The 12727-nt window shown below is 36.9% G+C and overlaps 1 protein-coding gene across 3 annotated transcripts in view; it reads left to right on the top strand.

The window, feature by feature from the left end:
- LOC118807950 (phosphoribosyl pyrophosphate synthase-associated protein 1-like) overlaps window positions 1-6991 on the top strand; it is a 42606-nt gene extending 35615 nt beyond the window's left edge. For all 3 annotated transcript variants that reach the window (XM_036570157.1, XM_036570158.1, XM_036570159.1), the window contains 3 exons: window positions 274-344; window positions 1700-1846; window positions 4015-6991. In XM_036570157.1, the coding sequence (XP_036426050.1) occupies window positions 274-344; window positions 1700-1846; window positions 4015-4173 (377 nt within the window). In that variant the 3' untranslated portion in view covers window positions 4174-6991. The remainder of the gene's footprint in view (window positions 1-273; window positions 345-1699; window positions 1847-4014) is intronic.
- The last annotated feature ends 5736 nt before the right edge of the window (window positions 6992-12727 follow it).

The raw sequence follows: 12727 nt of genomic DNA on the forward strand, positions 1-12727 counted from the left end.
GGACCACATATGAAAGTGGCTCAGGTCAGATTTGAACAGATCAGATTTGCGTGTCCACAGAGCTCAAAAATCAGATCTGAGTCACATTAGGGCAAAAACTCGGATCTGTGCCACACGTCCTGTTAATGTGAACGTAGCCTTAAATTTTCTTTAAAACTGTAAGGAGTTGAGCAGTACTGAGTGTGTGTGACTGAACTTTACGATCAAGGCTTTTTAACCTCTTATCTGCCACTGAAATATGAAATATAATATTCACTCCTGTTTCCTGAACAGTGATGATGGCCAAAGAGAAACCGCCCATCACAGTAGTCGGAGATGTCGGGGGCAGAATCGCCATCATTATCGTAAGTGAAGTTCACTTGGTTTGAACAGAAGAGAAATAGACTAATTAGTCGATCATTATTAGAAAGATTTAATATTTATGGTTTATTTGAACTCTTTTATGTTCAACAGCTAAATTTAATATAATGTAGACAAAAAACACAGAATTTGTTCTGATTGCTGATTTTGTACAGTTACACCAGCAGATAAAAGTTTGGTATCATTTGCCTTATTAGTAATGTTGTTTTATAAGCAGTAATAGCTTAGACAGTGTGAATTCAAATATTTTAAAATAATCACCAAATGGCACTGTAGATGATTTATTCAATATTTCAAGTATTCTTTGAACAAGAAAATTGATTATAATACAGTTTGTGACTAAAATAAAAAAGTTATATAGAAATAAAGATGCATTATTATTATTATTATTATTATTATTATTATTATTATTATTTAACATGTTATTTAAAGCTTCCCAGTGTTCTACCTATGAGTTGAAACCTAAGAACGAACATATTAGAATCATTTTATTTGTTTATCTACAACCAGATTTGTTTAATATTATTGAAATCATTGATCGGAAACTTTTGAATGCTGGTAAATGAAGCTGAATAAACCTGAAGAACATGCTGTCATTTATTTGTATTTTTTTGATCACATGTAATTGTTACACCTTACACCTGCTAGACCAAAATACAAAATTTAATATAATAAATTCAGTGATAAAAGCTTTCTTTTTAACCATAAGATTTGATTGATATGAAGTTTTTCTTCAGATTTGTGCTCAGGCTTGTAGAACATCTGGACCAATGGAAACTCAGCGTGTCAGATATGGACATTAATGGCTTAAGCATGTTTCACAGAATATTGCAGTAATTTTTATTAGAATATTTTTTAGTGTTTGTGTAGTTATAGTGTTTCACCACTAGAGGGAGTGTGTAGTACTAGATAGTGCTTTCCCCACGCATGCAAGTCTTCCCTTCCTTATTTCCCTCACTCAGTCTTTTTAGTAATATGATAATAATAATAATAATAATAATAATAATAATAATACTTTTTATTATATAATAATAATAATAATACATGAACTCAGAGTCGCTTTACAAAACTATAACAGACAAAATAAAAAAAATGCATTACAGTCAAATATGAAAGAAAATTCCACATGGAGGAGGGATAACAGAGCAGAAACAAAACAGAAAGATCCCTTTTTTGAGTCATAGCCGCCTGACTGTATTATTCAGTACTGAAATTCTGAACTGTATCAGATGTTTCAACTTAGTTACGGACCTAACTGGAGCGCCAGGGGCTGTTTTTTTTACATTCCTGCAGAAAACATTTGTTTTTGTGTTTTTTCTCTTCTTTATTTTTTATTTAGGATGACATCATTGATGATGTGGCAGACTTCGTAGCAGCGGCGGAGATCCTGAAGGAGAGAGGAGCATATAAAATCTACATCATGGCCACTCATGGGCTTCTGTCTGCAGACGCTCCTCGTCTCATAGAGGAGTCCGCCATAGATGAGGTGAGAGAGAGAGAGAGAGAGAGAGAGAGAGAGAGAGAGAGAGAGAGAGAGAGAGAGAGAGAGGTCCAGTGAGAAACTGCACTGTAATTCAGTAAGAGGTTTAGGATGTCTTTGAAACACAACAATAAAGGGCAATTCCACCCATTTTTAAAAATTTCAGCATATTTCAGTCTTTAAGATTTAAACAATCATTCAGAGTGGTTTGGTGTGAAATGGTCCAGATTTCTTTATAGTGGTGGTGATAAGAACCAGGGGTCACTAACAAATTTTGCCATTTTATTTACTATCCAAAACCACCAGTGAACCTACACGAGTCTTCTGAGTTTATATGTTATGCAATAGTAGTAATGGTGGTGAGTGTTAATTCTGGAAAAAAAGGACTATTTTGCCTCACAACACCCTGCATGAGAGCTACAGTAACAGTCATTTAACCATACTTTGTACAACTGCAGTGCAGCAATTTGCATAAATGGAAAAATAATTTTCCTTTAACGGCTGGATGCTGCACCATGTTATGGGGGAACAGTTTGTTTACAGAAAGCATGGAAATATAATACCTTAGAAACAGCACAATGTGATACATTTGCTGGATAAAAAAAGTCCAGAGTCACAACAGATCTATTATGTTTTGAGGTGCTGTGGATGAGAATATATTGCACTGCAGTGCAAACCTACTGCACATATTGCTAGATACTCTCAAAGCCACTGTAGAATAATTTTACTGGGTTGTTTAGGGTTGTTGCCATTATTCAAAAGTTGTTGCTCTAGCAGGTACTTGTTTGCATCATGCAAATGAGTTGTGCTACCCACAACCCTCTAGCTTTCATTCCTTACTGACCGTGTCAGTGTTTCTTTAACCTTTATGCTGTGTGAGCGGTGAGGAGGGGAGGAGGTGAAGGGAGGGGTGGACCATTAATGAGCGAATGCTAGTCAGATTGTGATTGGCTGATAGAAAGTACTCGAAACGTGCTTGTATGTTTTATGCAATAATAAATCTAATAAAAATCAGCCAGTTTGGTCCATTGACCTATTTGGCTGGCACGAAATTGGGATTGGCCACAGAAGTTCATGATTTTCATGCGGCTGTTTTACTGTCCCGTTGCGGCTCCACAGCAGAATTAGAATTGTAGGTAAAAGTAAAATACTCCTCCTTTACAGTAAAATAAAGCTCTGCTGATCATTCTAACACAGTTATAAAAATAACTGGTTTTAAACGCTGGAGTTAATGTAGAAATGCTAATTCACCCCCCTTAACCCTGAAGGGTGGTGCGCAGACTGCTGGTCACCATAGCAACGCAGACATCTCGTCTAGCTAGTAATGAAAAGGCAAAGAGAGAGATTTAAGACAAACAATGATAATTTGGAGACGATTGGACTTATTTGCATTTATAGTCACTCCAGCTGGTTTGCAGATATGTTTAATCTGCAACAAGAAACTGTCAGATACTAAAGTCATGAAGCTTCAGTCAGCTTCTCATTCAAATTTTTCTGTTCCACCTTAAATAGGGCAGCAGTTACATTCTGGCAGCTCAGGCATCATTTAAGGTGGAACGGAAAATTTGAACAAGAAGCCAGTGAATGAGAAGCTGACTTCAGCCTCGTAAAAAATCGAACGTTAAGAGACATTTTACAAGAAACTGTTCTACTTTTGAGAAAAAGTTTCCAGCTGGAGATGCGAGAAAAGCGGCTATAGCTGAGCTAAAACTTGGTTGAAAAGGTAAAAAGGCTGCTTTTTCGTTTATATTTGTTAGCCTATATTAGTACATTAGCACATACTGAGACATATTTACAGCCAAGATGGTAAAATGGACATAAAATGTTGTGGTTAGATTTTTGTTAGAAGGACAGAATAGCTCTTCTTAACATTTGGGTTGCTGACCACTGGACTAGAACATCTGCAAAACAAGTTCTTGGACATGTATAATATTACCTGTTCTAATAATGAACACAGCATGCAGTTTTGGCAGAAATTTTTGGCTTATGAGTGAGAAATACTTAATATTTTAATAACAATGTGCTTTATCACCATCACTGACTTTAAGGGGTTAATGGGTTAGTTTTGCTGGTCGATATTAACTGCTTATTTTTAATTTATTGTAAGCTGTATATTCTACTTCTGTTAGCTTCTTCTCACATTTTCTCATGATTGTCTTGGTTGTGTCCCTCAGGTGGTTGTGACCAACACCGTCCCACATGAGGTCCAGAAGCTACAGTGTCCTAAAATCAAGACGGTGGACGTCAGTATGATTCTAGCCGAGGCAATCCGCCGCATCCACAACGGAGAGTCCATGGCCTACCTTTTCCGCAATGTCACTGTGGACGACTAGCTGCAAGGTTTAGGAAATCCTCACGCTGATCTGGGACCAGTTTGGGGTCTTTTCTTGTGGTGGTCTGGGATTTGGAGGATGGACACTAAATTTGGGACAGTACTTGCAGACCAGCCTATGAACCGGGACCCATCTTATTAAAAGCATGACAGTATTAGAACCTTCCTTATGAGGAAACTCATGCTTGCAGTACCTTCCTGAGAACAGGCGTAATTATCAGTATATCTGTCTTAGCATGCCAGAGATATGGAAGGAGAGGGAGATGGAGTATCACTTTATTTGAAGGTCTGTCTTAAGGTTTATTAAGGTCTTGTTTTTTGTTCAGTTAGAGACTTTTAATGGTTTATTCACTGTACTTTGGGAACCTTCTGGGCCAAAATACTGCAGATATTAACCTTTAACCTCATCTAATGCATGAGGCCTTACTAATTAGCAGATGAGCTGAATGAGGTGTGTTTAATGAGGCAGTGAGCTGAAGTCTGCAGTATTTTGGCCCGCGAGGACTGGAGCCTGACACGTGCTCAAAGATGTAGGCATTACAACGTTAGTACATAATAGGAGGTCTGTTATGTAAAACTTACGTAATCATGAAATAATGCACAATTAACTTTTTGTTAAGACCTTGTTATGCGAACTGTTGAGCAGTCATGAGCCTGAATTCACATTATATTAGTGTGATTGGCAACGTTTCCAACAGGTGCAAGACAGAGTCAAGTGACGTCTGGAGTTTATTAGGTTACACGTAATAAAGAGTTTCATAAGTTACTAATAATGTTAAAAAATCTGTCCCATGTTTTAAAATGGAGTTGTCATCACTAATTAGAGGCTTAAAAGCACTGAAGCTTCTTAAGTATGTCAATCTGCATGACATTCACTCATTATTTATCTACATTCGGTTGTTAAAATGGGTTGAAACGAACTTCCTAGCTTGCATGTCTACCAAAAAGCAAAGAAATCTGATTAATATTAAAAAATATAATATTTTTTTACTTTAGAATATAGAATGCAAATTGCTTTTTAGCCTCTAATTTAGTTATTAAAACTGTATTTGGATAGTTTTGTACATGGAACACATTTTGAAGTATTAGTGACTTATTAACTTTTACTAGCTCTTAACTAATAAACTCCACAAATGACTTGATGCTATCTGGAACCTATTGGAAATGATGCCAATCATACACTGATAAGATGTTAATTTATGATTAATTCATTTTCAGTAATTTGCATAACAAGGTTGTCGTGTTTATTGTACATTATCACAGTTGATAATGCAACTATTAGTAATTTTCAGACTGCAGTCCTTACAGGTTATAATGAATAAAGCTTAATGCACAGTGAATAAACCATTCAGAAGTGTCGAATTCAGACTGAACAAAGAACAAAAGCTTAATAAAAGCCCAATATGTGTTCCAAGATGTGGCGTCGTCGAGATTTACGCCAATCATTTTGCGACACTAGGGTGAAACTTCGCACAGTAAGACCACTCGGAAGCTTCATTGTAAACTCTTCTTAATGTAACATGCAGTGAGTCAGTGGAGGTACTGCGATATGCTCTGAAAAGCTTATTGTGAAGTAATTTATTGTGATAATGAAATTGTATTGTCACATCGCCCACTGATCCTCCTTCCATTTTCCTGCAGAGTTTAGTTACAACCTGCGTCTAACATGCTGCCCCTCTCACCTAACACTAAAGCATCCAGCCAGTCAAGGAACTTCTAAAGAACATCCACTGTTTCTCAAAATTTCTGTATAATTCAGTCATTGAGATGCAAAAAAGTCAGAGTGGTTTGATGTGAAATGGTTAATTGTAGAGAAACTTGCTGACTCTTTTCTTTACACTGGTAGTGATAGGAACCAGGAGTCACCATGACTACAACACAAATATAGACATTTTATTTACTATCCAAAACCACCAGTGAACCTACTCTGGTCTTATATGTAATGTTGATGATGGTAAAATAGTGATAAATGTTAAAAAATACGTTTTTTGGGTACTGTTTTGCCTCACAACACCTTGTATCAACCAGTCAATCAACCAATCAATCAACAAATCAATCACTTATCCTTTATTTAAAGTTGGAAGACATTGAGTCTGATCCTCATTTACAGTATAGCTGAGCGTTAAAACAAAGAACATGGGATTGAAAAAAGTCATAAATAAAAATAAAAAGATAAAACATATGAACACATCAAATCAGTAAAAAGACAAAATAAAGTTTAAGCAAATAACCTAGTATAACTATCAAATCAGAATGTACAGATAATATTGAGTAATAATTATTGAAATCAAATAACTGAATAAAATAGATTAAATAAAATAATAATGATAATAAAATTAATAAAAGAATAATGGTAATAATAAAAAATAGCAGTCAAATAAGTACTAACCAAAATCAAATAAAACAGCTGAATTTTATGTAAATGCATTAAACGCACTCGTGTCTCTAGCTTTAGGCAACATGTTCATACTTGTTTTATATGATAACTTGCGTGAGACTTTAAACGTCTGGTTCCTATCACCACCACTGTGAACAGTTCGGGGGATTTGACCCCAAACCACTCTGAACGACTTTTCCACTGTTACCCTGATAGTGAAGGTCACTCTGCCACTGTTAAGGTGGTCTTTGTGGTCCTGCAGGTTTTGTGAAACTGCAGCCCGCAGAGATAATATTGTCCCTCCTGTTCTCTTAACATTTACACGCACATGCAGTGAGACCACGTGTCCATACACTGCCTCTCAGCAGTATTCTCCTCTGTTCTGTGTCTGTCATCATGTATAAAGATGTTTGACCAATAAACCAAGAAAACTGACCAATAATTTTCTTAGAATTCTCTTTCTGAAATATGACCAGATTCCGCTTCTTCTTCTTCTTCTGAAACAATAACAACAATAGGTAACCCAGCCTTTAGAAAGTTGAAATTTTATTTCTATAATCATTCTCATGTTCTGTACAACCTGGCTAATATAAATAACCCATTTAACTGACATTATATCACAGTTGAATTTTCTCAAATGATCAAAGCAGGCCTGACTCCTCCCAGACAGGAGCTGCAAAAGTTATATAAATAGATGAAGTTACAGCAACTCAAATGGCCCCAGGCAAACTTCTCCCTCCACTAGTTTCCTTAAACTGAAACCGCATTTATGCAGGGTAGGTGTGGACCGAATACTAATGAGTGATGATTGATTTTAGCTGTATTTTTCGGGAGAGTCCTGACCCAGACAGGGTTTTCTGTGGGGAATTACCATAATCTGAGTAATACAGTCTAGAAATAGGCTTAATCTTTGTTCTTCTTTAACACTCTCTCTTTGATATGACCAGTAGCAAATTACTGACATGATTGATGTGCTGAATGTTTATCATGTCGCACACACAAAGTACACGCCGTATTGTTTACTCTCACTAATGAAAAACAACACCCCAGAATGACTGGCAATAACACTTTATCTCAGTAAAAAGGCTGTATTGTCGTAGTGTCATAGACCCTGTACTTGTTCTAAACTCCGCAGGATTAGTTTGAGCCACTGTGGAGCTTCGACCAAGTCCAGGGACAAAGACAAGCAGGACTGCAGTCTGTATAGCATCTTTGTTTTAGGAGGATGAGCTTTTCAGAACTTGTGAGCATCCATTCTTTCATTTTGTCATTCAGTCACTTGCACTAAACTTCTGTTCATTCACTCACTCACCTGGGTATTGGGTCCAATCCCATTACAACATACAAAAGCTGTTAAGCCCTACTGGAGGTGGGTTATTTTTAACAAGTCATGCTCTGTAATCTAATTTGTGGGATTTGATTGGCAATTTTTGTTGCGACAAAGTTCCCACAGAACAGCCTGGATTGAAGGGTCATGTCAGAGTTGCACCAATTCAATAACAGTAACAACACTCTGCATGACTGTGTCTATAAGCAGACTATCAGACTGTAAATACTACACACACTGCAGATTCATACTGGATTAAAATCACTCTACAATTATTACTGTCAGACTGTATAAACTACACACTGCAGATTCATACTGGATTAAAATCACTCTACAATTATTACTGTCAGACTGTATAAACCACACACTGCAGATTCATACTGGATTAAAATCACAGTTATTACTGTCAGACTGTAAAAGCTACACACACTGCAGATTCATACTGGATTAAAATCACTCTACAATTATTACTGTCAGACTGTATAAACTACACACTGCAGATTCATACTGGATTAAAATCACAGTTATTACTGTCAGACTGTAAAAGCTACACACACTGCAGATTCATACTGGATTAAAATCACAGTTATTACTGTCAGACTGTAAAAGCTACACACACTGCAGATTCATACTGGATTAAAATCACTCCGCATTTATTACTGTCAAATCCTAAAATCTAAACACTGTGGATTCATACTAGATTAAAATCATGGATCTCATTGATAATCTTTTTAACTGCAGATGAAACCAATTTGGTTGTGAAAGTGCCGAGTATATTAACACTAGTAAGTTAGTAAAGCCTGCATCACTCATCCAGTAACTGCGCTGCCAAGCACTACGTTATCTAAACTACACATGCTGCAGTAAATCAACCCTGGTGTGTTCAGATGGCTCCAGGCTTTGGTCCACCTCCCAGACTGAATGCTTGTCCACAGTCTTCAGATTCAGCTGCGTCTGCAAGGTGTGGATTCCACTGAGAATAGGCTGGGAAGTTGAATACAGGACTTTCTTTTAGGGAGAATAAAATGAACATGCTGACCTTTCTGGCTTTCTAGATAAAATAAAACGCCAAAGTTAAATACTCCAAGTTAAACTTTAAATATGTCAAATTATTTATCATCCTATATATTACATCATTATCTAAAGCACAAGTTCCCAGCCCTGGTCCTGCAGTACCTCCTGCCCTACACAATCAAGTGATTTACTGCTCCTAACACACCCACTTCAAGTCATGAGGGGCTTGTTAATGAGCTGAATAGCTGGATTAGGTGTGTTGGGGTGCAGGAGAAACACGAAAATGTGCAGGGCAGGGGGCTCCAGGACCAGGGCTGGGAACCACTGATTAAAAGGAAGTCACACCCACACTTCATCATCAACAGAAAGTGTTAGATAGATAGATTTATTATCTCATTTGACAGTTATACAAAATATTATTAAATTGCACATGTTCTAATACAGTGTTTCTCAGCCCTGGTCCTGGACGCACACTGCTCTGCACCTTTTAGAGCTTTCCCTGCTCCCAACACGCCCAATCCAACTAAACAAGGCCTTAGTGAGTTTAAGTGGGTGTGTCAAGGCAGGGGAAGCACTGAAATGTGCCTCTAGGACCAGGATTGGGAAACATTGCTTAAAATGTGACATTTTCTCAGAATAGTGACTTAATATCACAAAATGACAGTTTCTCAAAACATTGTTGTAGTATCTCAATATAATGACTCGTTTTCTCAAAACAATGATGTAGTTTATGACATAACTTATTACATTTCACGTTTAACTGTCATTGTTTGGAGATATTAAGTCATTATTTTGAGAAAATAGGTCATTTTCCCCAGAAAATAGGTCATTTTCTCCTCTTCTGATTCCGGCACTGGATGTAGCATCTTAAAACGCTGACTTCTAAAAATATTTACTTGCTTTGTCAAAATAATAACTGATTACGTTTCAAGAAAAGGCATAGCTTTTGAGATATTAAGTCACAATTTTGAGAAAATAAGTCATTTTCTCCTCTTCTGTTTTTTGGCACTGGATGTACCATCTTAAAACAATGACTTCTAAAAAATTCCGTGCAGTTTCTAAATAATGACTTATTAAATTTGAAGAAATAGCATTGTTTTGAGATAGTAAGTCATTATTTTGAGACAGTAAGTCTTTCTGAGATACTGTGTCTAATTTTGGTGTACCACTGCTAGAAACAGAGAAGGAGAAATAAAACATAGGCGACTTGTTTCTCCCCCACCTGGCGTGAATGTGCTCCCCGTTTCAGATTGTTGACAATAAAAGTACAGTGAAGCTCTGATATAATGCTTTTCCTCACTTTTACTCTGGTCAGACGCTTTAACCCCGAAACGTCCTCTTGCTTCGCCCCACCGAAAGCACTTACCCGATGCTGTGGGCCGCAGTAGTGGCTGGCTCCCTGTGTACGGAGGCGAGAGAAATGTGCGCACTGAGGAAGAAATGTGTGTGTATTAACGTGAGCCAAAGAGGAACTACAGAGCAACCGACTCTGAGCCACTTCCTCCTGCGAGACAATGCTGCCCCTATCACAGCTGAGACAGGAAAAGGGAAACACATGGACAGGGCCTGCTATATGTGGGGGCATCTGTGTGCATGTGGGCTCTGTGCAAGGAACTGTGCCATTTAAGGCAAAGTTATAATTCACCTACCTGCACAGAGCAGAGGGGGGTGGAGCAGCCCCTAACCTACATTGAAAGTCTTCTTACTGCAGTCAGATCAGGATTCCAGGGGAAAATAGCCATAAAAACTAATTTGAGTTAAAAAGCATGAGGTCCAAAAAGGGCTGAACTCATCATAGGGCTGCAACAGAGCTGAACTGATGTGTTCTTCTCTTTTTGGATTGTTTTGGTCTGAAATAAAACAATAAAGGCCCATAGTGAGAGATATGACAGTAAAGCAGAACAGAATGATATTAACATCATTAAAAGGAATTAGGAACTAAATGTAAGTAAAGTGAAAGTGTGAAACTTCTGGAAATATTCAGAAATTTACAAATCTATTACAAGTACATTGGCCTGAATTAATGTAACTAAAACCCCCTCTGTGTACCGGCATGTATTGTGCTGTAATTGTACATGTAATTGTATGCTTTTGTATAGTTTTAGTTCATTTTAAAGGAGAATTCCATCGTTTTTTGAAAATTTCTGTAACAATACAATGGTTGATGTGTAAACAAAGTCATTCAGAGTGGTTCAATGTGAAATAGTTACTTGTAGACACTCTTTTCTTTACAGTGGAGGTGATAGGAACCAGGGGTTCCCATGTCTACAACACAAATACAGTCATTTTGTTTACCACCAGTGAACCTGCATGTGTTTTCTGAGTTTATATATGGATTACTGATGATGGCAAAATAGGTTTTGGGGTACTATTTTGCCTTACAACACCCTGTGTCAACAAATCAATCAACCAATCAATAAACTAATCAGTCCTTCAACCAATCAATCAGTGGTCCTTTATTTAAAGTTGGAGTCCATTGAGGCTGACCCTCATTTACAGTGTAGCTGAGCATTAAAACAAAGAACAAGGGATTGAAAAGAGTCACAAGCAAGGAAATAAAAAGATAAAACACAAGAACATCAGTAAAATATAGTAAAATAGTGGTAAATCTGAAAAAATAGTTTTCTTTTGCTGCTATTTTGCTGAAAATGTCCTGTGTGCTTTCACATATCCTTAGAAACGTAAGTTTTAGATTAAAAATATAATGTTTCAGACATCACACATCGTATTCATAAAACATTTCATGTAATAAGTTTCCATAAGGGAGGTTTTACAGGTGAACTTCGGGCTCCTATCACCACCACTGTGAACAGTTCTGATTTGTTTCTCTAGAACGTAGAAGTATTTCACACCAAACCTCTCTGAATGACATTATTTACATCTTAAACACTTAATTATTCAGAAATGTTGATACTTCACTGTAATGCCCCTTTAATTTCTGTGAAGATGTTATTCTACCTAAACATAAAATTTGAAATTTGTCAAATTTCCCAAATATCTTGGAATTGTGGACGGTCTGATAGATTTCCTCTTTTTTTTTTGTGGTGTATTTTTGCACTATTTGAAAGCACCAGCTGTCCTTTTCACTGTGTGAACATTTCATGACGAATGGAACAACAGAAATGCACCAAAATTGAATGAAATTGAATAAAAGCTTTTTGCATTAAGAACTTTTTAAGAATTTAAGAACTTTTTCTTTTTTTGGGAAAGGTTACAATACCACAGACGGTGTTGTTCTTTGTTTTTTTTGTCAGATTTATATAATCCAAACAATTATATAAAAATATTTAATAAAATATATTTAAATTGAAAAACAAAATGAATGAATGTAAATAATAATATAAATCATAAATTTGTAGTGCAAGAATTTGAATATGTTGCATTGATATTGACAGCACTGGCCTGCACTCACTGCATGTTTCCAGTAGGGGGCAGTATTAATCTATTGTGTTGTCTGCCAGCATGCACATAATTAAGTAGAAGAAAAAAAAGAGGTTCCTTGAGGTGGACTCTCGTCCTTCTGGACGTGTCAGTGCCCCTCCATCCAGTGCCAACTACTGGCTCACCTGTGCCAGGTAGCGTTTTATAACCCAGGTGTCTATGAACAGTGTTGGCTAATTGGAGGCCCTGGATTTGGAACATCTGTTGAATTCTGATTTTACAGCTTCGGTTATTTGAAAGGCTGCTAGATTATGTGATATTGCAGCAATTATTGTCAGTCAATAGGCCCATATCACTTCTGCACACATGCTGTGTTGACCTTTTTGCTTATTTCTTTGTGTGGTGTGAATAACACTCAGGCCACTGTGCTTAAGGGAATATGGTCATAATGCAAAA

This window comes from Colossoma macropomum, unplaced genomic scaffold (assembly GCF_904425465.1).
Source record: "Colossoma macropomum unplaced genomic scaffold, Colossoma_macropomum, whole genome shotgun sequence".
NCBI classification, from domain to species: domain Eukaryota; kingdom Metazoa; phylum Chordata; class Actinopteri; order Characiformes; family Serrasalmidae; genus Colossoma; species Colossoma macropomum.